General features: G+C 37.4%; 1 protein-coding gene across 2 annotated transcripts in view; it reads right to left on the bottom strand.

The window, feature by feature from the left end:
• Nucleotides 1-1,284: 1,284 nt before the first annotated feature.
• The window catches only part of cntn3a.1 (contactin 3a, tandem duplicate 1), a 67,419-nt gene continuing 41,055 nt past the window's right edge, over nucleotides 1,285-27,648 (bottom strand). For both annotated transcript variants that reach the window (XM_084099889.1, XM_084099890.1), the window contains 14 exons: nucleotides 23,562-23,691; nucleotides 18,601-18,751; nucleotides 13,510-13,637; nucleotides 11,570-11,745; nucleotides 11,293-11,410; nucleotides 10,863-11,021; nucleotides 10,044-10,193; nucleotides 8,383-8,453; nucleotides 7,780-8,014; nucleotides 6,132-6,247; nucleotides 5,667-5,853; nucleotides 2,980-3,092; nucleotides 2,557-2,725; nucleotides 1,285-2,365 (listed from right to left, as the gene is read on the bottom strand). In XM_084099889.1, coding sequence (XP_083956015.1) covers nucleotides 2,274-2,365; nucleotides 2,557-2,725; nucleotides 2,980-3,092; nucleotides 5,667-5,853; nucleotides 6,132-6,247; nucleotides 7,780-8,014; nucleotides 8,383-8,453; nucleotides 10,044-10,193; nucleotides 10,863-11,021; nucleotides 11,293-11,410; nucleotides 11,570-11,745; nucleotides 13,510-13,637; nucleotides 18,601-18,751; nucleotides 23,562-23,691 — 1,995 coding nt within the window. In that variant the 3' untranslated portion in view covers nucleotides 1,285-2,273. The remainder of the gene's footprint in view (nucleotides 2,366-2,556; nucleotides 2,726-2,979; nucleotides 3,093-5,666; nucleotides 5,854-6,131; nucleotides 6,248-7,779; nucleotides 8,015-8,382; nucleotides 8,454-10,043; nucleotides 10,194-10,862; nucleotides 11,022-11,292; nucleotides 11,411-11,569; nucleotides 11,746-13,509; nucleotides 13,638-18,600; nucleotides 18,752-23,561; nucleotides 23,692-27,648) is intronic.

A 27,648-nucleotide genomic window follows, 5' to 3' on the forward strand; every position in this document is an offset into this window, starting at 1 on the left:
TTACGAGATGTTAAGTCATTATTACGAGAAAGTTTCTCATTATTACGAGATGTTAAGTCATTATTACGAGAAAGTTTTTCATTATTACGAGATGTTAAGTCATTATTATGAGAAAGTTTCTCATTATTACGAGATGTTAAGTCATTATTATGAGAAAGTTTCTCATTATTACGAGATGTTAAGTCATTATTATGAGAAAGTTTCTCATTATTACGAGATGTTAAGTCATTATTATAAGAAAGTTTCTCATTATTATGAGAAAGTTTCTCATTATTACGAGATGTTAAGTCATTATTATGAGAAAGTTTCTCATTATTACGAGATGTTAAGTCATAATTATGAGAAAGTTTCTCATTATTACGAGATGTTAAGTCATTATTACGAGAAAGTTTCTCATTATAACGAGATGTTAAGTCATAATTATGAGAAAGTTTCTCATTATTATGACTTAAAGAATCTTTATTTTTTTACTCAATGTGGCCGAAACGGGCTTCCATATTCATGGCTTATTGAGACCGCAACAGGATAAGAAATCTTTGAAGTCCACTTTTACGCTCCGTTTCAGTTAAAATTACAAATACATGCATACCCAGAGAGCGCTCCACAAGACATGTTTGATTATACCATCTGGATGCTCAAACTTGATCATGTGAACGCATGTTTTAAATGGCTTATTGTACAGGTAAGTGAATCGCCGTTATAAACTGCATTACACACACACACAGAAGTGCGCATATCACGTGAAGATTGCGCTCACACATAATCATTCATTAGCGCAGAAATGTATTGTAAACTCTGTTTAGTGGTTTATCAATAAAATAGCTTAGAAACTGAAAAGTTCTAGCATATATTTCTTAGTAACTAAAACCCACAGCTTCACTATTAGAGAGACGCTGCAATGTGCAATCACTCTCTCTCACACTAATGCATTCATATAAGTGTAATCTTTACTGTGATACTTTATCTATGTCTGATTTAGAACAAGCAGAAATCTGTGAGTAATATAGGTTCAGGCTTATTTGTTCATCAATGACGTCATCAGCGACTAGTCGACGTCGACTTGACTTTCATCACATAAAAATCGCTCAACCCTTTATATATATATAGGGTTGAGTGATTTTTATGTGATGAAAGTCAAGTCCACACACACACACGCATATATATATGTGTGTGTGTGTGTGTGTGTGTGTTCACATGAGGTGAGAGGGAAAGGATGTGTAAAAAAGGGCCTGAGCAACAGTCCTCTGTCAATATAAAATATAAAAATGATGTCTTACTCACAAATATCTTAAGAACATTACTTGTGTTCCTTAATTTATTAAAAGCAGACAGTCCATTCAAATACTTTTTTCAAGCCAGTACAGAGCCAGTTCATGCTAAACAGCTTGAAAATGGAAAGTAAGCATTATGTCCTAGGTATTTAAATGATCACAGCTATTACCTTAAGAAAGCACCTTGACGGAAAATGAAAAGCTGGTCTTTTACAATCAAAATGTTATCCCCTATGCATCATCAAATAATGGAATTGTAAATGAACAAACTGAACAAGAAAAGAAATCAAGACAACTTTGTAAGGCTGTTCTGGTCCTGAGGATATTTTACATACTGTTTCTCATTAAAGAGACACACACACACACACACACACTAGCAAAACAAAGATCTCAGTGCATGACTGAAGGAACAACCAGCTCGAGACAGCCAGTGAGCTCTTTTACTGTATAGGTAAGGCCAGCAGCATTAGCTTCGTCTTTCAAACAGACAGGGGGCATGTCAACACTGGGGGACTGTAAACTCTGTCTGATTTGAGGACAGCTGATTTAATGGGTTGATGTTCTTATAATGAAAGTGTCTGTGAGGTATGGCTGAAGGGATTCTCTACAAAGGAGTTCATTAGTCCCAAGGTTCCTATGAAAAAGGCATTTGTGTGGTTCTCCACTGCCAACCGTCTAATGGATGAATATGGATTCCTCTCGACCGAACAGATGTCCTTGTAAGCGAATCCTTAAGAGTGAACTGCATGTCATTTTATGCCCTTAAATACCCAGTTCCTGGTTGGAAAACCACGTGGTCTGTCGATACATTTATCCAAATACAATGAGATAGCTCTTACTGCACAGTCTTTCGACAGCTTTGGTGTCAGCGATCGAATTCAGGTTAGCAAACTTCCTCTTTTGAAAAAGCGAGAGGACAACGTTCCATCCGAATAGAGTCTCGTTTGTAAAACATACTGGAAAAAGCTGTAAATCTCTCCGCTGTAGAGTTCAGTTCATCTGTCATAAGAAAGTCCTGACCGTACAGTAGAGTACTAGTGTTACGAGTAGGGGTAGTGCTTTCCGCTCTGGTGCAAATCCAATCGCATGTGCAACTGCAAAAAAAAAAAAAAATGAATAGAATGAATGAACAATTTTACAGTTTCTGTTAAGTATTTTTCACTTGTTTTATTGTATATAATGTATATAAAAAATGCATGATTGACGTGATAGGCTGAAAATGATAAACCACAAGGTCAGCATACTGAAGAATATTATAAATGCCACAAGGGCCATAAGTTCAGACCTGCTATCCTGGGAATGGTAATCTGTTTGCTGCTGCTTCCCTCCCCACCTTCACTGACTGGTTTAATCTGGATGATGTAATCCTCATCCACAGGCAGAGAGAGCTCGAGAGATGTGCTGTTAGTCTCCACCACGCTGGGCCGACTATGTCTGCTTTGCTTGTACATGACCTTCAAAACAAACACAGATGCTTTAAACTCAGTTTATATGTAAGGAATAAGTAGACCGTTGAATTCAGGGTGTGCGTTATTATATAGCCCAGACAGCAACATAGTGTCACGTGACGTGTACCAGATGTGGGCCGGATCTGGGCCGACACTATGTTGCTGTCTGGGATGGAGCTGTAATCTGTCAACCAATCAGAATCAAGCATCCAACAATGTTGTGATGTAAACATCAGATATAGATCAGAGGCAGTTCATACCTTATAGCCCATAACTTCAGACTCATTCTCCAGAGCCTTCACATGATCCCACTTGAGGATGAGTTTGGAGTCTGTAGTATTCCACATGACTTTCACTGGAGACTGGCTCGGCGCTGGAGAAATTACATTCAAAGAACTGAACGTCACATTTCAGAGCAGTTTAAAACTTCTGTGTTAAATGCTAGTGTATGAAATCAGTTTTTTGAAAGTTGCTTACAACATTAAAGGGATAGTTCAAAATGAAAATTCGGTTATCGTTTACTCACACTCATTCAAAACACTTTTTTTTTTTTATGTAATCCATATGAATTTACTGCTTTTATTGACATGTGAGCATTGATAAACACATCATCAAATATGGCAAATGGAAACTTGACCCTGCTTGCTTGACATCCAAGGTTATTGTGCATCAAGAAAGTATGTTTGAGGATCTGTTTACCATATTTGAAGAGCTCCGTGCATGTGCATATGGATTCATTTTACAATGTTTTCAAGAACATTTTGAAGTATGTCGATAATGATTTTTGTGGAATGGACTTTCAATGGATGGACAGAAATCTTTCGGGATTCATTAAAACATCATTTGTGTTGTGAAGATAAAATAAATTCTTATGGGTTTGAAACGACATGAGGGTGGGTAAATGATGACAGAATTTACATTTTTGAGTAAACTATCCCTTTAACTTTCCTTACTAATGCTAAAATCGAAACAATCCCTGAAATATGTACTGAAAAAAAAAATCTTTTTTACAGAAGAAAACTGGCAGCTGTAGTTGCCAGAAAAATTCTGTAAAAATACAGTAAAAATTTAAATATATTTACAGAAAAACCTGTACATTTCCCAATTTAAACCTGTAATTTACTAGCCTGGTAATACCAAACTCTGCTACTTCGCTTTGCTTCGTAGAAAGAGTCTGGCATGGCATAATTGCGCTTGTCTGAAGTTTAAAATCATTGGTTACCCGTAAGCCAATCACATAACGTTTGGTTATGGCGTGTGTTATGCGCATGCTCAGCCGCATCGAACTTCCACTGTAAACACATGTATGATGCGAAAACAAAACCATCGAGCGAAATACCGGAGTGAACATGGCTGTGAACGACTTTTGCAGATTATGTGAAGTAAATCTACGCATCCACGGTACAATCAGCATCTACGTCACGGCTCTCATCCCGCCCTCTGTTCGTTGATTGGCCGGCTGTTTTGAGGCCGGAGGAAAACAGGGAAAACGGTCGCTATCTCAGACTGAGTACAGAAGCGAACTGAAATTGAGCGGAAGTACGAAGTCTGACGTAGTCAGGCTAGTAATTTACACAAAACAAATAAACTGCTAAATCCAACAGCACTTTCTGCTGAATTAGCAAGGCCACACTGCTACTAAAATCTGTTTTGTACTTTTAACATATACTGACATCCACCATAATAACACTAGTGGTAAAGAGAAAACCACATGATGAATCAAAGATCATCACAAGTAGCTTTTCCACGAGCTGAGGTAAATACTAGTATACCGATACAGCAACATAGTGTCGGCCCAGATCTGGTACATGTGGATTCCACACTTACCAGATGTGGGCCGAATCTGGGCCGACACTATGTTGCTATCTGGGTATAAAGGGTGCACACAGTGTCATTCACACAAATACAAAATACCATCATGGTAACACACAACACTAAAATGCAATAAACCTTACTTTAACAACATAAGATGGAACATTAAACTTAATGTTAACACATTAAGTTTAATGTGTTAACAATAAGGGCCCTATCTTACACCCGGCGCAATGCAGCGCCAAGCGCGATGCAAGTGTTTTTTGCTAGTTTCAGTCCGACGCAGTTATCATTTTCACGTCCTGCGCCACGTTTAAATAGCAAATGCATTTGCACCCATTTGTGCACCCATGGGCGTGCTGGTCTGAAAATGAGGTGTGTTCTGGCGCATTGTTGGCGCGTTGCTATTTTGAGGCAACAGAAATAGACTGCACTATTGATCAACTGAAACCTGGGCCAAAGTCAAAGGCGCAATATTTTTTTTTTGTTATTTAATAAGCGTGCAAGTAATGTGGGCCTATAGTAATGTGTAATGTCCACAACGCGCGTACACTCTGCTTATTAAACACACAGGGACGCACAGCAGCACACAAACGTGCCAAATATTTAAAATAAAAGGATTACAATGTAAAAGATTAATATTGTGTACATAAAGATATGGTGGAATCCGGCTTGTCCCGTAGATAGTCTGCTTGCGCACTTTTACCTCGCGCACGAGCAGATCCGTTTGCGCTCTGGAGACGCGTTCAGTCTTTCCACTATCAAATTCCGTCATGTAAATAGCGAATCCGCCATGGCGCGAGCACAACTGGCATTTAAAGGGAATGGGAGATGAGACTCTGATTGGTTTAACGCACGTAAATCCCAAAACACACCCATTACTCATTAAGAGAATAGGGACAACCCTTTTAGACCATGCTTTTTTAATGGTCGTTAAACTAGCAAAAGTGGATTCGGACACGCCCTAAGTGAACTTGCGCCCTGCGCTTTAGACCATGCGCTTAAGATTGTTAAAATAGGGCCCTAACAGGTTTTTGGCACATTTAAAAAAAAAAATTAGCCTACAATTTCTTTTTTAAAGTGAGGTTATGTTTTTAGAGAATAACCCAATGGCCAAGGCCCACGTCACACTTACGGGGTCTCTTAGTGGTGACATTCACCACGGCGCTATCAGGTCCCACACCAGCACTGTTATAGGCTTTGAGTTTGATGTGGTATGTACTGCTGGGGTCCAGTCCACGAATGACAGCAAACGTCCTGTTTCCCACAGTCCTCATCACACTAGCTGTGTCCACTCTGTCCTTTGTGCTCCAGTACCTCAGCTGAAATTCACAGTCAACTAGATGTCATGATCAGCATCACAAAGGGCAATGTGGGTTCAAGTCTGTCTTGCCAATTAATATTCTATTTCTGATAATGTAAAAATCTCACTTCCCTAAACCAAAGATCTTACCTAAATTCCCGAAAATATGACTTAATCTTAATAGAATTGTTTATGTGTAGTTATTGTATTAAGAACAATAACAATAATGTGAGAATTGTTATGAGTACTATAGGAACAGTCAGCTTAATTGGCCTTCTTTAGTTGTGCTATTCTCACCTCATAGCCCATTATGCGTGTCCTACTGGTGCTCCAGGGTAAAGGCTTCCAGCTGACCTCCACTTCTGAGGCTGACAGGCTCTTGGCACGGATGCGACTGGGGGCGCGACTCGGCTCTATGGTCAGAATAATCATTATTGTAATGTCTTTAGGCTCATAATTAGAGCAATGATGCACTAGCATATGTTCAGTACGTTCAATTTTCTCTATGTAAACACAAAACAACACTGCAGCTACTGTACATAATGTTGCGCATAATGAGTATACTTAAAGGTTATTTCTGGTCCACTGGCACTGTCTTTCATTGTACAAACATCATTGATTGAGCCAATGTTGCCTATGCTGGACCATTCACACAAAGAGTGTTTGGGAGCACCACAGAGTGTTTATACTTTTTGAGGGACTGGACTTACGAATGGCTTATTTATACACTACCGGACCAAATGTTTGAAATAATTAGGATTTTTAAAATGCTTTTGAAAGAAGTCTCTTATGCTCAGCAAGGCTGCATTTATATGAAAAATAGAGTAAAAACAGTAATACTGTAAAGTAGTATTAAAATTGTAAGAATTTTTTTTCGATTTGAATATATTTTAAAATGTTATTTATTCCTGTGAATTTTCAGCACCATTACTCCAGTCTTCAGTGTCACATGATCCTTCTGAAATCATTCTAATATGATGATTTGATGCTCAAGAAACATTATTATCAATGTTGAAACCATTTTTTGTGGAAATCTACTTTTTTTATTTATTTTTTTTAGGATTCTTTGATAAATAGAAAGTTCAAAAGAACAGCATTTATTTAAAAAATATATTTTGGGAATATTATAAATGTCTTTACTGTCACTTTTGATCAATTTTGTGCATCCTTGCTGAATCAAAGTATTATTATTATTATTTTTAATAGTACTTACCCTACATTTTTGAATGGTAGTTTATCATGGGTTTCTACAATAATATGAAGTAGCAAAAACTATATTTCGACATTGAGAATAATACTAAATGTTTCTTGAGCATCAAATCATCATATTAGACTGATTTCTGAAGAATCATGTGACACTGAAGACTGGAGTAACGATGCTGAAAATTCAGCTTTGATCACAGGAATAAATTACATTTTAAAATCTATTTCAATAGAAAACTTGTAATAACATTTCACAATATTACTGTTTTGACTGTTGCATTTTTAATTTTGCAGCTTTGGTGAGCACAAGAGATTTTAACACTTTGTTCCACGTTACATGTAGTTTATTCTAGTACTAATTACTATAAATTGCACGTAATTGCATGGAACTAACACGAAAACCAAACCTAATCCTATCTTTATACTATAGTAAGTACATGTTAATTATTATTACTCAGTACTTAAATATATAATTACACTGTAACACAGACACCTTAAAATAAAGGGTTACACTTTATTTTAAGGTGTCATTGTTTCAATGTAATTATACAACATGTACTTACCACAGGGTTAGGGTAGGATTAGGATTTGGTTGAGGGTTAGTTGCATGTAATTATGCCTAATTTACTGTTATTACTGTGGTAAGTACATGTAACATATGTAACAAGGGCACTGTAAAATAAAGTGTTACCAAATAAAGTGTAACCGAGACTTCTTTTAAATATTGGTTAGTTGGTTTTACCCTCTTCTGCTGAGTAGATAGTGGTCACGGGTCCAAAAGGACCTTCTCCTTTGTTGTTGTAAACTCCCACTTTCACATGAAATGGAGAGAATGGAGGGATGCTCTCGTTTTTGAAGATGTATCGAGATGCATCAGGAGACGTCACGGCTGCCTGCATCCAGCTTTGACCACCGAGAGGGCGGAAAGCAACCACGTAGCCGAAGCCTGGACCGCACTGCAGCTCTTCTGGGACTGGCTGGAGAGACACAAGGACCCAAAGACACAAACACAACAAAGAAAGAGCAAGTCAAAGAGAGATGCATCATTATATCGCAGCAGTGTTATACAAGAGGCTTCGTCTCAGTATAAACAGACTATGGAAAATCCCTTTCACGGTCCTTGAACATATTTTTTCGCTTTTCACATTTTGAAACATAATAGCTAAAATCCATAAACATTTTGTCTGCCTCACTGAAGAGTGCCTACCTTTTTTTTAAAGTTAAATTGCAGACCAACCAAGCTGACAGCATGATGGGTCTGTTTTAGATACAGGCCAATGGACCGTCCACCATTCACAGCTACTGTTGTGCACTTAAATGTGTGAGCAAGAGCTTGTTTTGTTACCTCCCAAGTGATGACAAGCTCAGAGTGACTGCCACCTCCTCCGCTGACTCTGGCTGGGGTCGTCCTTGGCACTGTAAGAAAAAAATAAATACTTTTTACGCCAGTTTTACAAGATGAGAAACACCAGAAGTGCAGACAGGGCATTTTTTTCCCACTCCATCTGTTTAGCATGATGCCACAGAGACACTTTCCTGGCTGCTACTTGGTCCCTTTCTTCTCCTGGGTTCTGCTACTTGGTTTTGAGTAAAAAGGTTTAATATATAGTATGGTTGGAAGAGTATGTCAGTCTTATCAAATGTTGTAGAAGTGCCATGTACTACTATAGCAAACCTGTAAACTTTACCAAACCTTATGAAGGCTTTTTCGTCAGTTGATACAGTATATCTGCGGAAGTGTTACTAGTATCTCAATTCACAGATAGCTTCTTTCCTTGTTTTTTCTATATAAAATGTCGATACAATGTAAAGTATTTGCTCTGTCTCTTGTTTTAAAGCAGGGCTATGCAATTGCAGGAATTTCTTCACTGTATTCTCGCTTTTTGCTCGCAGGTTTCTCTATAGAGCTCCCCCTACAGCTTCGAAATAGATATTTGACAACACTATTGTAAAAACTCGTTGGTGATTCTCAGACACCAGAGGCTATAGATCAACGACATCAAAGCAGATGGGACTTTCTTTAAAACGTCTTCTTCATTCGGGTTCGAACAGCGTGAGGAAGTGCAATAATGACAGAATTTTAGCAGATTTTTTTGCCGTAAAGAAATTCGTTACATCGTAAGACCTGATATCACGCGATACTTCCTGACGCTGAGGCCGACGGCCCGCCAGCCCAAAGTTGCAAGGGTGGTTTTTCGGCTCACAGGCGCTTGGGGGGTGCGAGACGACCACCATTCAACCCGAAAAAAGTCATATAACTATTCCAATGACTCCGAAGCTGTTCGGTTAAGGTAAAAAAGTTACTTAGTTCACCTTTAAATGATTTTGTTCCGTTATTATGCTTGTTGTTGTCATTTGTTGACGTTGTACAAGCAGAATGTGACGGTTGGTCGGTGTGGTATTTGTCCCACCCCTCCTCCACTGTGATTGGACAGCTGGGTAAAAAGTCACAGTGATGAGCACTGCATTTTACCCAAAGTTGAACATTCTTCAACTCTCGGCGACTGGTAAAAAACGCAGCGCGCTCAGAACTTCAGCTCCCATTGAAAACAGTTGGAAAAATACGCCAGCTGCGTGAAAAAACGCTTTGGTGGACAGTACTAAACAGGAAAAAGTCAGTGTTGCTTTCAATAAGAATTACAACATATTTTTCTATTATAAAGGCGGCTGTCCAGTGTGTTCATGTTTTTAGTCACGGACGTCTGACCTCGACGGACTGAACAGCAGAAATGAACCAGAGAAGATGTTCACATCAACGAAGGCGGAGCCTCAGAGTCACACCTATCTATGACATAATCGCCACAAACCAATAGTAGTCCAACGGCGTAAACCAACTTTTCCGGAAGTGTGCTTTGGCAACTATTTCGAAATACAGCAACAAACTCCAAACTAACTTTGTTTTGTCCGCATTTTGTTCGAAATGATGTCACACTAGCTCATTCTTTGATTTCGATAAATCGAGGATAAGTGCCTGGGAGTAAACAAGTAACTACATATATTACGTACATGTGTCCTCGGTCCTGATTTTTTGTGAGGGTTTGCTGGGTTCCCCGGTGCCTATGGAATTAGTGGCCAGCACTCTGAACTCATATTCAACCCATGGACTCAATTCAACCACACGGGCTGTCAGCTGTTGCCCTCCCAGAGACTCTGGCACTGAGAAAAGACGAGGTGATATTAAGATATTTCAAGAAATCTGAAACAAAATAATCACTTGGATACTGAGTGAGCAAGTGTGTAATTACATAAATATTTAAATACATGACATGCTGTATACTCGTTTCAATAGAATTCAAGTTTAGTTTACTATAAATGTCAATACATTCGGGAGTACACTTTAATCATATTTTAAAGGCAATACAATTATGAAATTATATATAACGATGTACTTAAATCCTACTTAAGTGGGTCAAAATGCACTCTAAAGATTAATTAACTGCAATACATAATAAATAAATTTAAATAATGCTTTTTCATTTAATTGCAATTAACATGCAATTAATTGTCATGAAACATTACATTCAGTTCACACTTATAACACACTTGTGAAGTGAAGTGCACTTCTTCAATCAAACAGTGTAAAGATAATGCCGTGACAGTCTCTGCAAGAGGTTGTAAAGATATTTAGTTTAATCATAAACACTGAGTAAAAAGAATAAAGTCTCAAAAAAATGTGTTTATGACATATAATAAAGAAATGATAAAAGACTGAAAAGAATTAATAGGGCTTATGCCAAACCAGTCAAACATGAGTGGTGACTATAAGACACTCACACATCATTGTGATAAACTGCATATTAATCAAAACGAACAATTCCTGCACACCTGTTTTGGCTGCCTGCCATCCGAGAGAGAAGGGGCTTCGGATCTGAATGTTGTAAGCAAAGACAGGACTGTGGTTATCAGGACCTGGAATCCAGGACACAAAGGATGTTGTCTCTGTCACTTCATCAACTTTGATGTCCAGCGGTGGGTCAGGGGGACCTGTGAGGAAATGATTTTAAAACTTCAAAAAGATATCCTATGAAGTGTCTTTAAGTATTTTGTAATAACATTTCAATTAATCATTTTATACAATTCACTTATTGTGTACACGTTTTTACACTGTACTTATATTTAAAAAAAATCCCTGCATGTAATTACAACTGTAATTAATTTCTGTAAATACATCTATAATTACACTGTTGACCTGTTGACACTGAAGTTTAATCCTAGTAGGGTTTTGTGTACAAAATTTTGTTTGGAAAAACATTACCTCGTACCACAACATCTGTTGCTATAGACGCACTGTCCACTTTAGTCTGTACAGCACATGTGTACCTTCCTGCATGCCTTAGCTGAATGTTACGAATCATAATGTCACCGGCAGATGTCTATGAGCAAACACACAATAACATATACAGTTTCAGGTAAGACCATTTTTGTGGTCTTCTGTTAGATTCAGATTTTTCAGCGTCTTTACAAATTCTACAAACATGAATATCAGAATATCAGAAAATAAAATGATATAATGCTAAAAGAACGACACGTACCCCACCAACTTTTTCAAAATATCCCCCATGGCTTCCAAAATTGATCAACTGCTCGTTGAAAAACCATGTGAATCTCACGTCCAGGGAGGGGTCACGGGACACCTGGCACGGAATAACAACGCTCTCTCCGACTGTAACGTCCAGCTGGGTGGCTTTAGAAGTGATGATGGTTGGCTCTGAAATAACAACGAGATGGTCAGCAGCTAATACATTTATAACTGTACGTTACTAGTCATCAGCAGCTTGGTGCACAAAACAGCAGTTGTTGTATTGAAGTATATTATGACCAAGCTCTTAAAAAAAAAAACTAGTAGCTCAAGATGTTACACATGTAACATGTTAACCATTAGTCGAGCCGGTTCTTTTTAGCTGAGGAAGGCGGTGTGTTGATCAGCACACTTCTGCCACCACTAGATGTCACTATGCTGTTAGATTTCCATCTTCTGAAATAACTGACTCCACATATAATCAATGATTCTTAATATCCCCCTAAAAAATCTCCAATAAGCTTAACCTTTTAAAAATATATCTTTATTTTAAAGAGTGTATCTGAAGACCATCTATCTATCTATCCATCTATCCATCTATCCATCTATCCATCTATCTCTATCTATCTATCTATCTATCTATCTATCTATCTATCTATCTATCTATCTATCTATCTATCTATCTATCTATCTATCTATCCATCCATCCATCCATCCATCCATCCATCCATCCATCCATCCATCCATCCATCCATCCATCCATCCATCCATCCATCCATCCATCCATCTATCTATCTATCTATCTATCTATCTATCTTATTTGATATATCATCACACCTGTTTGATATTCTTCTGATGTATTTGTTTTATTTAAGGGATGTCAATGAAAGGGTCAAGATGACAAAAACAACAATATTGCAAATTAATAAAACAGCTGGTTTAGCTTTGATTTACGGGATGAATCATTACTGATTAGTAATCTCTGGATTCCCTTGTGCTGAATTATTCATGCTTTATCACGCACTGTGCACACTCTTGCAGATATGTCTTTTTAATAAGGCAAACATGTGAATTTTGCTGGGGCAATTTTACTTGTTAGCGAATTAACATGTCAAATGAACATGTATTCAGGATTCAGGCTTTCATGTGAAAATGGGAGCGAGAGAAGAAACCAGTGAGTTTCTATAGAAACCAATTTCAAAGACAAGAGGGACCACCAAACTGCTGTTCTAATAGAATGCTGGTATTGTTATCGTCGTCTTGTCAGATGGGTGAAGAATGAAGAAAATTGCAAAAAAGGCTGTTTTAGATGGATCTAAGCTCTAATGAAACACAGCACAGTTGTTCCCACACATATCATGCATCTCTAATGCTCGCCGAATAAATCAATTCCCCATTAACCACGAGCACAGTTCATCCAGAGAGTGTGGAGATAAGATAAGAAGCTTGCGCTTTACTGTCAGAGTGGCAAAGACTGTAGTAAATCATTATTATATGTCGTACAAAATATTATGTAATTCAACTTTTTATTATATTATACACTACCGTTAAAAAGTTTGAAGTTGGTAAGATTTTTTAAAACTGTTTTTGCGTCACTTACGCTCACAAAGAATACATTTATTTGATCAACAATACAGTAAAAACAGTATGTATTAAAATGTAATTTATCTCTGTGATGTCAAAGCTGAATTTACTCCAGTCTTCAGTGTCACACGATCCTTCAGAAATCATTCTAATATGATGATTTGATGCTCAATAAACATTTCATATTATTATCAATGTTGAAAACAGTCGAGCTGCTTCATATTTTGTGGAAACCGTGATCATTTTTTTCAGGATTCTTTGATAAATAGAATGTTCAAAAGAAAGAAATCTTTTATAACAATGTAAAAGTCTTTGTTGTCACCTTTAATCAATTTAATGCATCCTTTCATCTTAAATGTCCCAGCATACCTTTCACCACTAGTGTGCCTGCACTGCTTGCCACTCCAAACTGGTTTCTCGCCACACACGTGTAAAGACCTGCGTCTAGTTTGGTGATGTTGGATATCCGGAGACTGCCATTATCCAGCACGGAGACTCTAGACAACAAAGTGACATGATGAAAGCCTTGCAACTCATTCATACACACTATATAAAAAACGGTTATTATATTGAAGATCAATGAACTTTAGTCTGGACACAGAGATCAATAGGCGATAGGACGTACATAAATACAACATCATTAAACAATTATACAGGACATTTACGATTTTAAATTCACATGTTAGATCATTTTATTTACAATTTTAATATAAATTTACATTATATGATAAAATAATCTGTATGTAATGTATATTTTACTACTGTATCTCAGATTATTGGGTATTTGTGTTTTTACAATCATGTGAAATTAAACATTGAAAAGCCAAACGCATTTGCTCTGATATATTCACTTTCAAGCTCTTTCCTCAAAGGATTCTTCAGAAGTTTCTTCTGCTACTTAAGTCTACCAAGGCTTTTCACATCACATAACAACAATGTTCTGGTGATTCTGTCACTACTTAATCACCTTCATGTCATTCCAAACCTGTATTATTATACTTTCTTTATTCTGTGAAACACAAAAGGTGAACTGCTTTTTTGACTGGAAAGGCCAAGCTCAAAAATAACAAAAAAAGCACCATAAAAGAATCATAAAATTGAAAAACAGACTGATTTTGCCTCCCAAAATACAAATTTAAGCTTAATAAAGTCTACACTACATGTTCTACTACAAGTGCAGAAGAAAAAGTGAAAATTAGCTTTTATTTATAGAAGCGCAGGGGCCAAAGCACGGGATGTGCTTCATTTACACCGTGACCTTTCACAATGCAGTGGTCTTCACAGCAGAAGAAGACAAATCTGCTCCCACCACCAAGGCAAACAGATCGGAAGCCCTTCTGCCGGCGGAGTTCTCGCCACCTTTAAAAGGTTTGTCCGATGTAAATTCGGTATTTCGCGCATTCCTTATCCTTGTCCCTCTTCTTTGCAATTTGTTTATCGGAACGTCGTCTCTTTGGTCGTGTTTCGGCCATAATTCAAACTTCCCTCTTCATGCTTCTCTCTCCTCCACACGCTCCACACCCACTTCACTAACCCCCCAAACCCCACCCTCAAATACTTCTTGTCGGTGATTGGCTGGAACACTGTTTGTTGTGTTTCATGGTGCGGGTGAGGCCAGTTTGTTTTTGTTGCCGTTTGTGGAGCCTCGTGTGTCTACAGAGACCGCGTTTTTTTACAGTGTGTTCAGGGAACAGGCAGCTAGCGGAGTGAGGAGATGTTTGCTGTATGTGACAAAAAATGTTTTGGCCTAAAAAATGCGTGGCATCGTTTAGAGCACCTTTAAGGGAGTCTCAATCCTCTAATAGTGCAGTAACAGCCGTCATGCAATTGCTACACATAGTTGATCTCACCCAGTCTGCAAAAACATTTACAGTGAGCTCACAGTTACACACATGACATGGTCTGTCTCTGTATTGTTCTGCCTGTGTAGTTGAAGTAATACCGTCTAATATATATTGAATGTAAACTGCGGCTGAACCCTAGTATGCTGCTGTTCTTGAATTCATAGTTATTGCTTAGCTTCAACATTAGTCTGTTTTTTTCCCCTCCGGTCTCGACTTGGTCTCGGTCTTGGTCTCGACTTGGTCTGTCTTGGTCTTGGTCTTGGTCTTGTCTTGTCTTGGTCTCGATACCCTCTGGTCTTGGTCTCGGTTTAGGCGGTCTTGACTACAAGTCTAACTCAAGCTGAGGCCAAAATTACTCGCAGATGATAACGTGGAACTTTCATTGCTAAAAGAAGCAGTAATAAACCGCATTTACACTGCAGGTCCTGATGCCCAATTCCGATGTGTTGAATATAGCCGCGTTTCCACCCAAATTACCTGGAACATTTTGTCCCAGGAACTTTTTTTACAAGGAACATTTTTCCCCCCAGAGCTGCTGCTGTCTGTGTTTCCATCACGGTCTAAATACCATGAAGATTAGGCAAATTAGTCCGGTGATGTAGGACTGCGCGCAACTTTCCAGTTCCCGCTGGATTGTGTCCTCTAATAAAGCCTGAACCTCGTCGTCGGTCCATCTGTCATAACTCCATTTTTGATTCGAATAGCACACAACTCTTACTCCACGCACCGCAACAGACTTTTAAAAATTGTGGTTGAAATGCGGTGTGTCAACCAATCAACCAATCAGCATGCTCAACCAGTCAGCCAATCAGCATGTTCAACGCCCAAGTCCCAGCCCTGAAAGTTCCTGAACTTTGGAGAAGTACTGCCTCACGAGCAGGGACTTTCTGAGGGGACAATTTTTTACCAGGAACTTCATTTAGACCTGCGGTCTAAACACAGAGAGTACCACACCAAAGTTCCTAGTTCCTGGGGAAAGTTCCTGCGGTGGAAACGCGTCTTATATTTGTTTTTGTTTTTGACGACCAGCATCTTTTTGTTTAAAAGTGACCCATATGCGATATCTGCATTTACACTATACACTTGGCGAATCAACTCAAGGTCGATGTACTGACCCGGAAAAGCTTAGGCCGAAAAGCAGTGTTTTTCCATAGAAAACCAAGAGAAAAAGAAAGCACTTAACCATTTTGCGCGTTGTGTTCATATTCTGGGCTCATCTGCTCGCCTGTAATGCGAGAGGATGTTCCCGGAATGTCCCGCTGCATGTTTTTTTAGTGATTGAAATACTGCAACAGGTGCTTTTTATGGATCACAAGTGCCCAAAACTTGCACAATATTTTGTTCAATATTTTTGTTTTTCTTCTTTTGAGAGGTGATCTAAAAATTCATGCTTTGAAACAGATGGAAAATCGACAGTTCTATGAAGGTTTTGCCCTCCAGGTCACGTGACTGAAAACTATAAATGTGTTTTATCTATATTAGTTAATGCAATATCTAACATGAAATAACAACAAACAATACCTTTACTTTTTAATTTATTATGAACAAACATTAATTAACAATATTTATAAATTAACATGAACCTAGATTTAAAAAGGCTGTAAAATTTGTTTTTGTTGTCATTATTCCTAATGCGCTGACTATGTCAACAAACTGAACCTCACTGTAACGTGTTACCACCAATTTCACTGCAAAGCATTTTTAATATCTGTCAGCCGAAGCGACAGGATCTTGATGAAAAGTGAAAAAAAAGTATAATTATGCATGAATAAATTTCCTTATTTATGCACAAACATGAAAAGCTGGAAACTGGCTACAATCATATTTGCATAGAGCAGTCAGCAGATTTCTAACAAGTACTACATATAAAAGCCAAATTGGGCATAAAGAAATGAAAGCAACATTTTCCTTTCCCGCATGATCATTATAGAAGAAGCCTGAAAAGCTGTTCTTTGTCTCTCTCTCTCTCTCTCTCACTCTCTCTCTCTCTCTCACAAACACACTCCCAGTAGTGCAGCAGTGTTTAATGAGAGACCCAGTCCCTCAGAGCTCTAGATTGTGGGTGGATGTTAGCACAAGGCTGATGGACAGTGATGTCTACTAATGATTTTCTTACAGCGGCTCCAGACTCAAGAGTTCACAGGTACTCTCTCCATGGAGACAGCGCCATACTGCTTTATTCCTCTATGGATTCATCTAAAGTGTATGCTAATGAGAATTCTGTGATGCACTGCCTTACATTCAGACCATTGATCTGGAGGCATAACAGTGTCTGAGAGGAGGTTCCAAGCTGTCGTTTACATGCACATTATATGCTTAATAAGCCGACACTGCACGTGGTCATGTAAACGCGCAAATCCGTTTTCCTTTTTTTTTTTTTTTTTGCGCGTGTTCTGTCGGCTTGTTGACGTGCGCATGAGTGATATGTGACAGGAAAGCATCCTTCCAGCGGATTTACGTGCAGCCCGACAGAGTGTTCAAAAGTTTGGGATCGGGAAGATTTTGCAATTTTTTTGAAAGAAGTCTCTTGCTCTCGAAGGCTGCATTTATTTGATCCACAATACAGTAAAAATTATAATATTTTGAAATATTATTACAGTTTAAAATAACTGTTTTCTATGATAATGTATTTTAAAATGTGTTTTCAGCATCATATTACTCCAGTCTTCAGTGTCACATGATCCTTAAGATTCTAATATGCTAATTTGATGCTCAAGAAACATTTCTTATTATGCTGAAAACGTTTGTGCTGCTTAATAGTTTTGTGGAAACCGTGATAAAGAAAAATGTCAGGAATTTGATTAATAGAAAGTTCAAAAGAACAGTGTTTATTTGAAACACAGATTATTTTTCTGTACTGTCACTTTTGATAAATTTCATGCATCTTCACTAACATTAATTTCTTTCAAAAACAAATATTGACCCCCAAACCATTGACTGGACGTCTGTCTTTATATGTCATTGTGTTTTAATATATACAGAAATTCATACATAAATGGCTGACAAAAGTTCAGAATATTTCAAATAAAATAAGAATGGTTTTTAGAATGGTAACACAATGCTTAAAAAAAAAAATGTCATGCTTTTATTGTTATTTCACTGTAAAAGTGCATAATTATTATTTGCTTACAGACTGCCACTGACTTGCTACATTGGATAATTACTACATTGGACAGACTCTGACTCTGACAGATTCTTGCATGAAAAATATTTAAAAACATTAATACATGTTGTGATTTTATAATGTATGCATCAGAGGTTTAGACATTTCAAACAGCCATCTAAAAATATATAAAAATGAGATTTAATGTTGGACAAAAACATTTGGAAGACTGAATTTTCTACTAAATTCAAATAGTTTATAAAACAGCTTCAATCAGAGGTTGGTTGATTGTTCAAGCACTTTTGATGTTATTCTGTGCTGTGAAAAAGGTGTTTTTTTTCTTTTTAAGATGAAGTATATGCAAATGCAGCGCCTGTTGTGTTGAGACGGTTTGATGTGAATAACCTTTGATCAGTAACAACCTTCCGCCTGACCTGAATCATATTGCTCTGTCTGTATCACTTTAATAAACAGGTTCTTGGCAGACAAAGGGAAATGGGTTGGTAAAAATACCTGTGGCTCTCTCGCAAGGCTTCTTTGCCCTTCCTCCAGGAGATCATCCCGCGTGGAGACATGCGAGGCCTGCACTCAATCAAAACATCTCCACCCTGCCGAGCCAATGTCTGTGCCTTTAGCACACTGTTGGAGAAATCTGGTGCCACTGCTGATGTGAAGAGAAAAACAAGCATCTTACAAAACTGACAGAGAGAAAGAAAGACAGAATGACTCCTAAAAGTGTTTTAAAAAGTAACGAACATGTCAAAATATCAAAAAGTGTCATTCGTTTTGAAGAGAAACAGCTCAAGAACAGTGACCAAACAAAAAAAATCATATTTTCTAGACATGTCACACAAAACGTGGCTTGGAATATACAGAAACAATATTTTTCTAATATTATTTATATTATTGTATCATTATTTCTAAAAAAATAAAAAATAAAATATTTTGTCAAAATATTATTAGCAATAATTTGATTCTTCTAATGACGCTTTTTTTCTTCTTCATTACACTCTGAGATTTTTACCTGTTCACTTCCCCAAAAATAATATCAAATTTTAATTTAGGAATTGAAATACGCTCATCATAGAAGAGGTGTATTCAAGTCACAGTAGTATGAAGTGCATTTTTTTTTTTTTTTTTTTTTTTTTTATATTTTATTTATAGTTTTCATTTTTTAACAAAACACACAAAAAAAAGAAAACAACGAGAAAAAAAAAAAAAAAAAAAAAAAAAAAAAAAACACAACCCTCTCTCCAAAAGGCAAGATATTAAATAATCATAAAAATGGCATGAAGTGCATTTTTAATGTACATTACCATTCAAAAGGTTGTCTTGGTAACACTTTATTTTACAGTGTCCATGTTACATATGTTACATGTACTTACCATAGTAATAACAGTAAATTATGCATAATTACATGCAACTAACCCTCAACCAAACCCTAATCATACCCTAACCAGTAAGTACATGTAGTTAATTTATATTACTCAGTTCTTAAATGTATAATAGCACCTTAAAATAAAGTGTAACCCCAAACTCTTACTCTACAATAAGTAAAATAAAACTTCTCAATACTTATTTATGTAATTACACTGTAACAACGTCACGTTACGCTTTATTTTAAGGTGTCATTGTTACAGTGTAACTATATATTTAAGTACTGTGTAATATTAAGTAACTACATGTACTAACTATAGGGTTAGGGTAGGATTAGGATTTGGTTGAGGGCTATTTGCATGTAATTATGCATAATTTACTGTTATTACTATGGTAAGTACATGTAACATATGTAACAAAGACACTGTAAAATAAAGTGTTACCAAATAAAGTGTAGCTGAAATCTATTTTGCTTCCCAAGGTATAAAAAATACAGTAAAACTGTAATAATGTGAAAAAAGTTTTCTATATTTTAATTTGTTATAAAATGTCATTTATTCCTGTGATGAAAAGCTGAATTTTCAGCATCATTACTCCTGTCTTCAGTGTCACATGATCCTTCAGAAATCATTCTAATATGATGATTTGATGCTCAAGAAACATATCTTATTATCAATGTTTAAAACAGTTGTGCTGCTTACATGCTTTGCTTCTATTCTTTGATTAATAGAAATTTCAAACGAACAGCATTTATATGAAATCGAGTTGATTATAACAGTAGTACAAAACTTTAAAGTCTTATACTGTCACTTTTGATCAATTTAATCCATTCTTGCTGACAAAAAGTAGTAATTCATTTATTTTTTTCATTTTTCTTTTGAATGCTAGTGTATTTTTGAGTGAACTAATAAACAGGACAAAACAATTAGTGTTATGTCACTGACAATCTGTGTTCTTCAAAAGTGTTCTTCCACACAACCTGTCAAATGTCTACATCTCTATCTGGTTCCCACTTAGCTAAATCTCATCGTCGTCTCACTTTCCAGCGGCGGGCGAGGAGGATGTTTTTAATGCAATATGCACACCAAAGAGCACACTCAAGAGCCCCACACACCACTAAGTCAAACTGAGTCAAGCCAGCCAGCACAAATCTAAAGGCTCTAAAGTGTGAAGACCGTCTACCTCACGTCTCCCCCAGGCAGCAATTTCAGCATACTAGACTTTCCTGCCTGTTTGGCATCCATCTGCACTCAGCGCTGACAGCATCAAAGCACCCATTGTGCTGACAAATGACAGGACTAGGGAACAGAGCACTTCTTTCGTCTGCCGCATGATAAAATGGCCTTGAACGTCAACTCCTTTAATCTTCACCGCAGAGATGGGTTTGATCATTGATCCTGTCAAAAGTTATTCTGCTCCTCATAATAGCGGGTCAACTGTTTTTAAATGCAGCGCAAAAGGGCATGGTAAGACTAATGGGTGGTGGCGTTCACTGACAATATGGTTGGAATGAGCTTATGAGGGAACGAAACCCAAGTGCTGCTACACAGCACTGCTGCTCTTCATGTTGTGCATACACATATTTGGAAACATACTGTATAACGGCATATGTCCAACTGCATATTGCCTACATGTTTGAGAGCATAAGAACAGTTGAGGAGCTACATCGTTAGAAACCCATGCTCATTGGAAAAATGTGCCTGTGGCAACATTTCTGCAAAACTTTACATTGCGTCTTGCATGTTTCACAACACTTTCAAAGTTAAATGTCCAGTGATTGGCACTAAACGTGCATTCACGTTTATCTGAAACAGATTAAAGGTCCCGTTCTTCATGATCCCATGTTTCAAACTTTAGTTAGTGTGTAATGTTGCTGTTAGAGCATAAATAATATCTGTAAAATTATAAAGCTCAAAGTTCAATGCCAAGCGAGATATTTTATTTAACAGAAGTCGCCTACATCGAACGGCCCGTTTGGACTACATCCCTCTACTTCCTTTTTTAATGACGTCACTAGAACAGTTTTTTTTACTAACCTCCGCCCACAGGAATGCTCCCTCAACTCTACCGAAATTCGTTTATGTACTTGCGCACTTCTTATAACTTACTGTGTTTACTCAGCTCTTACGGTGATTTTCTGAAGTAAAACTGACGCTTCATCTTTTGTGTGATGTACAATAAACTTTACCTCAGAGAGTCCTCGGTCACTTCTGACCGAAAAATTTTCTGTTTTGAATTTTTAAAAATCACAGCTTCATCGGAAGGTTATGATACTTGGTGACTTTTATGGCATTAGGTATGTGAATACAAAAAAAAATTGAGGTCATGATCCGAGCATGCTAAGTGGTCGTAAAAAAAATAGTCACACTCAGTGTCTTCGGTCAAAAATGACCGACCCATAGGAAATGAATGGGAAATTTACAAAAACACAAAAATTCTCTGAATTTTTGTCTGTACAATCTACAAATCGGCCACGATTCTAAAAAAAAGTACACCGCAGTAAAGGGGTGACACTCTACAACATCAAGAGTGCAAAAAATTCACACCCACCCACACACACACACATACAAACACACTTTTATACACATACACACCAATAAATTCAGATTACAAAAAATCTGTTTTGAATTTTTAAAAATCACAGCTTCATCGGAATGTTACGAAACTTGGTGACTTTTCTGGCATTAGGTATGTGAGCACAAAAAAAAATTTAGTTCATGATCCGAGCATGCTAAGTGGTCATACAAAAAATAGTCACACTCGTGGTCTTTGGTCAAAAATGACCCCCATAGGAAATGAATGGGAAATTGACAAAAACACAAAAATTCTCTACAAATCGGCCACGATGCAGAAAAAAAGTGCTCAGCAATGAAGGGGTGAAACTCTAAAACATCAAGAGTGAAAAACATAACATAATTAATAATTATAATTAATATATATATATATATATAATTAATATAATAATTATTAAAATTATTAAAATAATAATTAATAAAATGTTATAAACCTTGGCAAAAAGTATTATTTGAGAATTTCTAAAAAAATACATTCAATCCACATCTTAAAAGTAAGTAATTTGGTCCAAAAACAACTAGAATTCACAAGCATCTCCATTTAGAGCTATACAGGCATCTAGTGGTAAACCCATGCAATAACATGATTTATTTAATTTTATGTTTAATAAATTTATTTATTTATTTTAATTTTATTTTTTTTCTGAAAGCCTAGTCTCTATTTTAACCGAAAATACTGTATAATTTTTTTTTTTTTTTTTTAAATTGAAAAAAAAAAATTCATCATTATTTTCAATGGCAAAAAATGGACTATAAATAATGCATAAATATTAATAAGTTCAATCAAATTGTCTCAAAATACTAAATTAAAAAGAATAAATATTATAGAACAAAATTAAATTGCATTGGTTTTTACTGGGATGGAGGAAGTTTCATTTTTAGGTGTCCGGTCACTTCTGACCGGGAAGGCACTGAGTGTGACTGCTAAACGAAGACTCTCTGAGGGTTAAACTCATCAGTATATGTTTGATCATCATTCAGACAGCAGACTTGTAGGCTATTAATAAATAATGGATACATACAAGCAGATGACAAATACGTTATAATAACCGTAATTAAACTACTAAACTATATCTGTTTCATCTCTATACAGCACTCTGACTCTGTAGGCATTATTGTCCGACTCGAAATGAACACCGTTACTGAGAGTTTCTGATATTATCATCATTCCGTGAGATTAAATTTTCCTCAGACTGAGCGTGAGCTCATGAAGCTCCGCCCCCTGGGTCGTCCAGCAGCAGCTTATTTGCATTTAAAGGGCACACACTAAAACAGCGCGTTTTTCTGAGCCCCAAAAAATGACAATTTAAACATGCTGTAAAAAATGATCTGTTGGGTATTTTGAGCTGAAACTTCACATACACACTCTGGGGACATCAGAGACTTATTTTACATCTTGTGAAAAGGGGCATAATACGGGACCTTTAATGTGAATTTGCCGTGACTCGTACGTAGGTAGAGGCATGTTTTTCCAATGAGCCTGTGTGTTGATCTTTAGTTACTATGAATTTAATGATCCCTTACCAATGGCTCTGAGTTCAGCGTTGGCAAACATCCGGCCATGACGGTTCTCAGCGATACACTGGTACATCCCAGTATCTGACAGGGTCAGACTGCTGATGGATAATGCCCCGTTTACCACCTGGACTCTGTCCTGGAAACATAACAACAATCCCACAATGCAACTTAAAACAAAAAGGTTAATGAAAATTATTTTATTTTTTAACTGTACTGGTATAAATTAAACAATCAGAGAAGTAGCTTGAGTTACATATTGAAAAACTTTTCTACATTGAAATGAATTCTGAGAAATCACTTATACAGTATGTAATGTGGCGTTTTCCTATTTATTTATTTTTTTGCAGACAATGTTCACAATATTTAAACATAAAATATGAAACTTGTCCATGAAACAACATAAACTCGTACCCAAACTCTTTTGACAGTTTTGTCTGCAATGAGAACACAAGCCTATAGGTCTCACCTGCCATCACAGACCATGGCCTTTCCTTTCATCCCTTGCTGAATTACTACTAATCACCAAATAAAAGTCACATCTTAAATTGGAAAATGAGGCACTTTTATATGAATATGGTATATACTTTTTTTTCCAACAAATAGTCAGTGAAAAGATGCTTAAACTTCATAAAATGTCAACTTGCAACCTGTGTAACATGAGAAGGGTAGAAAGGTCATAGAGATTGAGAAAAGAGAAGGAGGCCAAGTGAGCTCAGTTTATGAAGGATCTATATAGGTTAACCAAAACTTTGTTGGGAGAAGCAAGATCCGGGAGGTTGACCAGCCCGAAGGAAGTTAAGGAAGCTAGGTGGATCCAAAAGGAACTTGATGATGTGGCAGCATGGGCAAGAATTAGGTTCAAACCAAGGAATTCAAGAAGTATTGTGATCAAAAATGGGAAAGTGACTAGCAAGTTCCAACTTCAAGTCCAGAGAGAGGTTATACCATCAACAGAGGAAGACCCAGTAAAAAGCCTATAGATGAATATCAGATGATGTCACCAACGTCTCCTCACTGACGTCACTCACTTCTAAAACTTGTCTGCCGCCATCTTGAGTACCTGATTCACGTCAGTCGCAAAGGAACTAGCTAGCTATGCCTTCAATATGTTGTGCGGTGGGGTGCAACAACAAAAAATGAGACCCCAAAATATCCTTTTACAGGCTACCTCAGGCAACGTAATTTATGGGTGGGACATGTCCCCACCACTTTTGAAACATCTCGTGGCACGAATGTACCAATACAAATAAACAAAACATCTCCAGTTAACTAGCAGAGCATTCATTTAGTTTGTTTGTTAAATAAGAGGCGATCTAGCGCTGAAATGTGTTGTTTCTGAAATCAAGTGATCAAAGTGCTTGTTGCCGCTGGGATCAGTGGCGCGGATACTGTGTTTGTTTGTGGCGTGGATACTGTGTTTTTTTGTTTTTTTGTCTTCACTCGGACGCGCACTTCAATGTGAAGAGATTCTCTATTCTTTCCGGTGAAATTACAAAACAAAATGCACACAAACGTGTCCCTGCCTGATATACAACCACTGATAAACATAATCGGTTTTGATAAAAAAAAAAAAAAAAAAAACTATACAAGTGCGGATTAGAACCCAGAACCTCTGACACGCTTGGCAAAAGTTCTGCCCCTGGACCATTTAAATATACGCTTAAAAGAGTCGGATCAACATATAATATCATTGAATGCCAGGATTGGTAGTTCGGTAGCAGTGGACAGAGGCTAGAAGTACGCATCAGGTATCGTGTAGGGATCACACCCTAACAATATTATTTTTTGAAAGTAGCATTTCTTTTCATGGCAGTCGAGGTGCGAAATGTTGTCTTTCGTAGCCATTTACTGCATCCGTACGAAGCTGTAAATAGTAGCAAGCTAGCTAGTTAATGCTTGTCAGGCTCTTTCAGCTTGGTCTGCTACCAAGACTTATGTGGCTACTGATAATTTATGAAGTGCTCATGGCATTAGTGGAAGGACTTGAGAGGTGAATGAATACACACCTTCACAGGTGGCTCGGAATTCCACCAAGTTTCACGTCAGTAGGGCTAAACATCAGATCTGGGCTGTGTTTCCCAAATGCATTGTAACTTAGTTGATCATAGAACAACTGGCACCAATGGTCCCTACGATCAATTTAGGCTTACTATACTTGAGTTGTGTAGGGCTGTGATGTTGTCCAGAGATTCCGGCGATGAGAAGATCAGAGATTCAGGGGTCACCAGAAGATAAGGATGCAAGTGGGCAGCTGATGTAGCAGAGGCACAGGCAGAGAGCAGGCTGAAGTTGAAGGACATCATTGGGAGCCAGTGTATGGGGAGACAAGGACTCGGAACTACCCATTTCCAGCAATGGGGGAAGGTGGAGCTAATGCAGAGCAATGACCCCAGCCAAAGCGAAAGATCACGTAGACTTAACTTTGGAAACTGGAGTCCTTTCGCATGTCTTTCCTGCTCCGATCAGTGTATGATACTCTTCCATTACCAGCAAACTTGTGCTGGTAGGGAATGAGGGAGGATGCAGTGTGTAAGTTATGTGGAGGGAAGGAGGATCATCATAATTGAAGATAGATGGGAAGATGGATGCAAAGAAGCCTCGGAGAGGAAAGTCACCAAGTACCAGGGTGTTTTCCAGCAATGCAGGGACAAAAGGTGGAAGGTCTGGTTATTTCCAATTGAGGTTGGTTGCAGAAAGGGAGATGAAGACAGCTACACATTGGTTGGGGGAGGCAGCAGAAAAAGCCTCTTGTTAGCTTTGGAATAGGCAGAAGGAGTTGAGCTTGAATTCAGGAAATGATGGGAATTGACTGGAGGACGTTGTGGTTTAGGATCGAAACGTCCAAAGAAAGTTGGATGCCACCTGACATCTATATATACAAAATATATACAACAACGCATTATTGTTTTAATTTTGCTTGAATTAATCACACAGATCAGGGTTTTTATTTAGACGGGTTAAATATTTGATTGAAATGGGTATAAAATAAAATGTTTCATATAATATTTAATGTGACTTCTCCAAGTTGATTTATATAAATATATATAAATTGCAAAAATGGTTGCAAATTTGTGTCATTTATTGTTATGTATTTCTTGCTGTACAAAGGGTCTAAAATATTTTTTTGTAATGGCGAAATCATGTGGAAACAATGCGAAACAGCCAAATATTTGTTTTACAATTAAATATCTGTTCAACAGATCTTCCAAATTATGACGTTGTTTGTGTTAAATGATTGGACACAAGGCAAAGTCATCTTTTCAAATAGGGAATACACGTTCAGCTATAGTTCATGTTAGTACATTTAATGATAGATCTTTATTTTTTATTATGTCACAACAACAAAAAAACGGAATTTGTGCCTGTAATGCTTAAAATAACTAAATAACTAAATAATGGGACACCACCAAAGTATTCATGGAAAGTGCCTACTATAAAATAATTGACAGATGTGAAAGGAGCAGAACGGGGATGAATTCAATCCATGTAGCTGTGGATTGCTGCTGATGGGCGGTATATAGGGTTTTTTTTTTTTATCCTGGCCGAACACTTACTCATAAAGCCCCTGTTATGCTGCCATTGTGCCCACTTGAGTGTGAAAATTTTGAATGGTGCATTCAGGTTGAATGAACTGAGATTTAAAGGGCTCAGATATCTGCACTCACGCTGTGCGTGCGGACACTTCAGAGTCTGATGGTATTAGCTTTACGCCACTTGAATTTCATAGTTCCAGTTCAGCATGGAAAATGGTGTAACTCTCTCCACATGTGATCCGCTCCAACATGGAGAACCAACCTATATCATAAACAGAATGCTTCATATGTGTGGTGTTGACTGTAGTAAACTAGAGAAGATCAGTACAGCCTCCAGCACCAAAGACAAATGGTGGCATAAATCAGCTTTATGGGGGTAATTAATTAGTGGTGACATTCCACTGAAATCAGCACTTTCCCCCTCGACGGGAGAGTGACATTTGAGGGGGCTGTGCTGCACCAGACTGATTAAGTTGCCCACCTAAATAGACATCACAAAGATTGCCCCAGCATTATGGGTATTGGCTTGGCATGCGAAATATTGTTGCTGAGGTAAACAC

Source organism: Abramis brama (assembly GCF_963993115.1).
Source record: "Abramis brama genome assembly, chromosome: 22".
Taxonomy (NCBI): Eukaryota; Metazoa; Chordata; class Actinopteri; order Cypriniformes; family Leuciscidae; genus Abramis; species Abramis brama.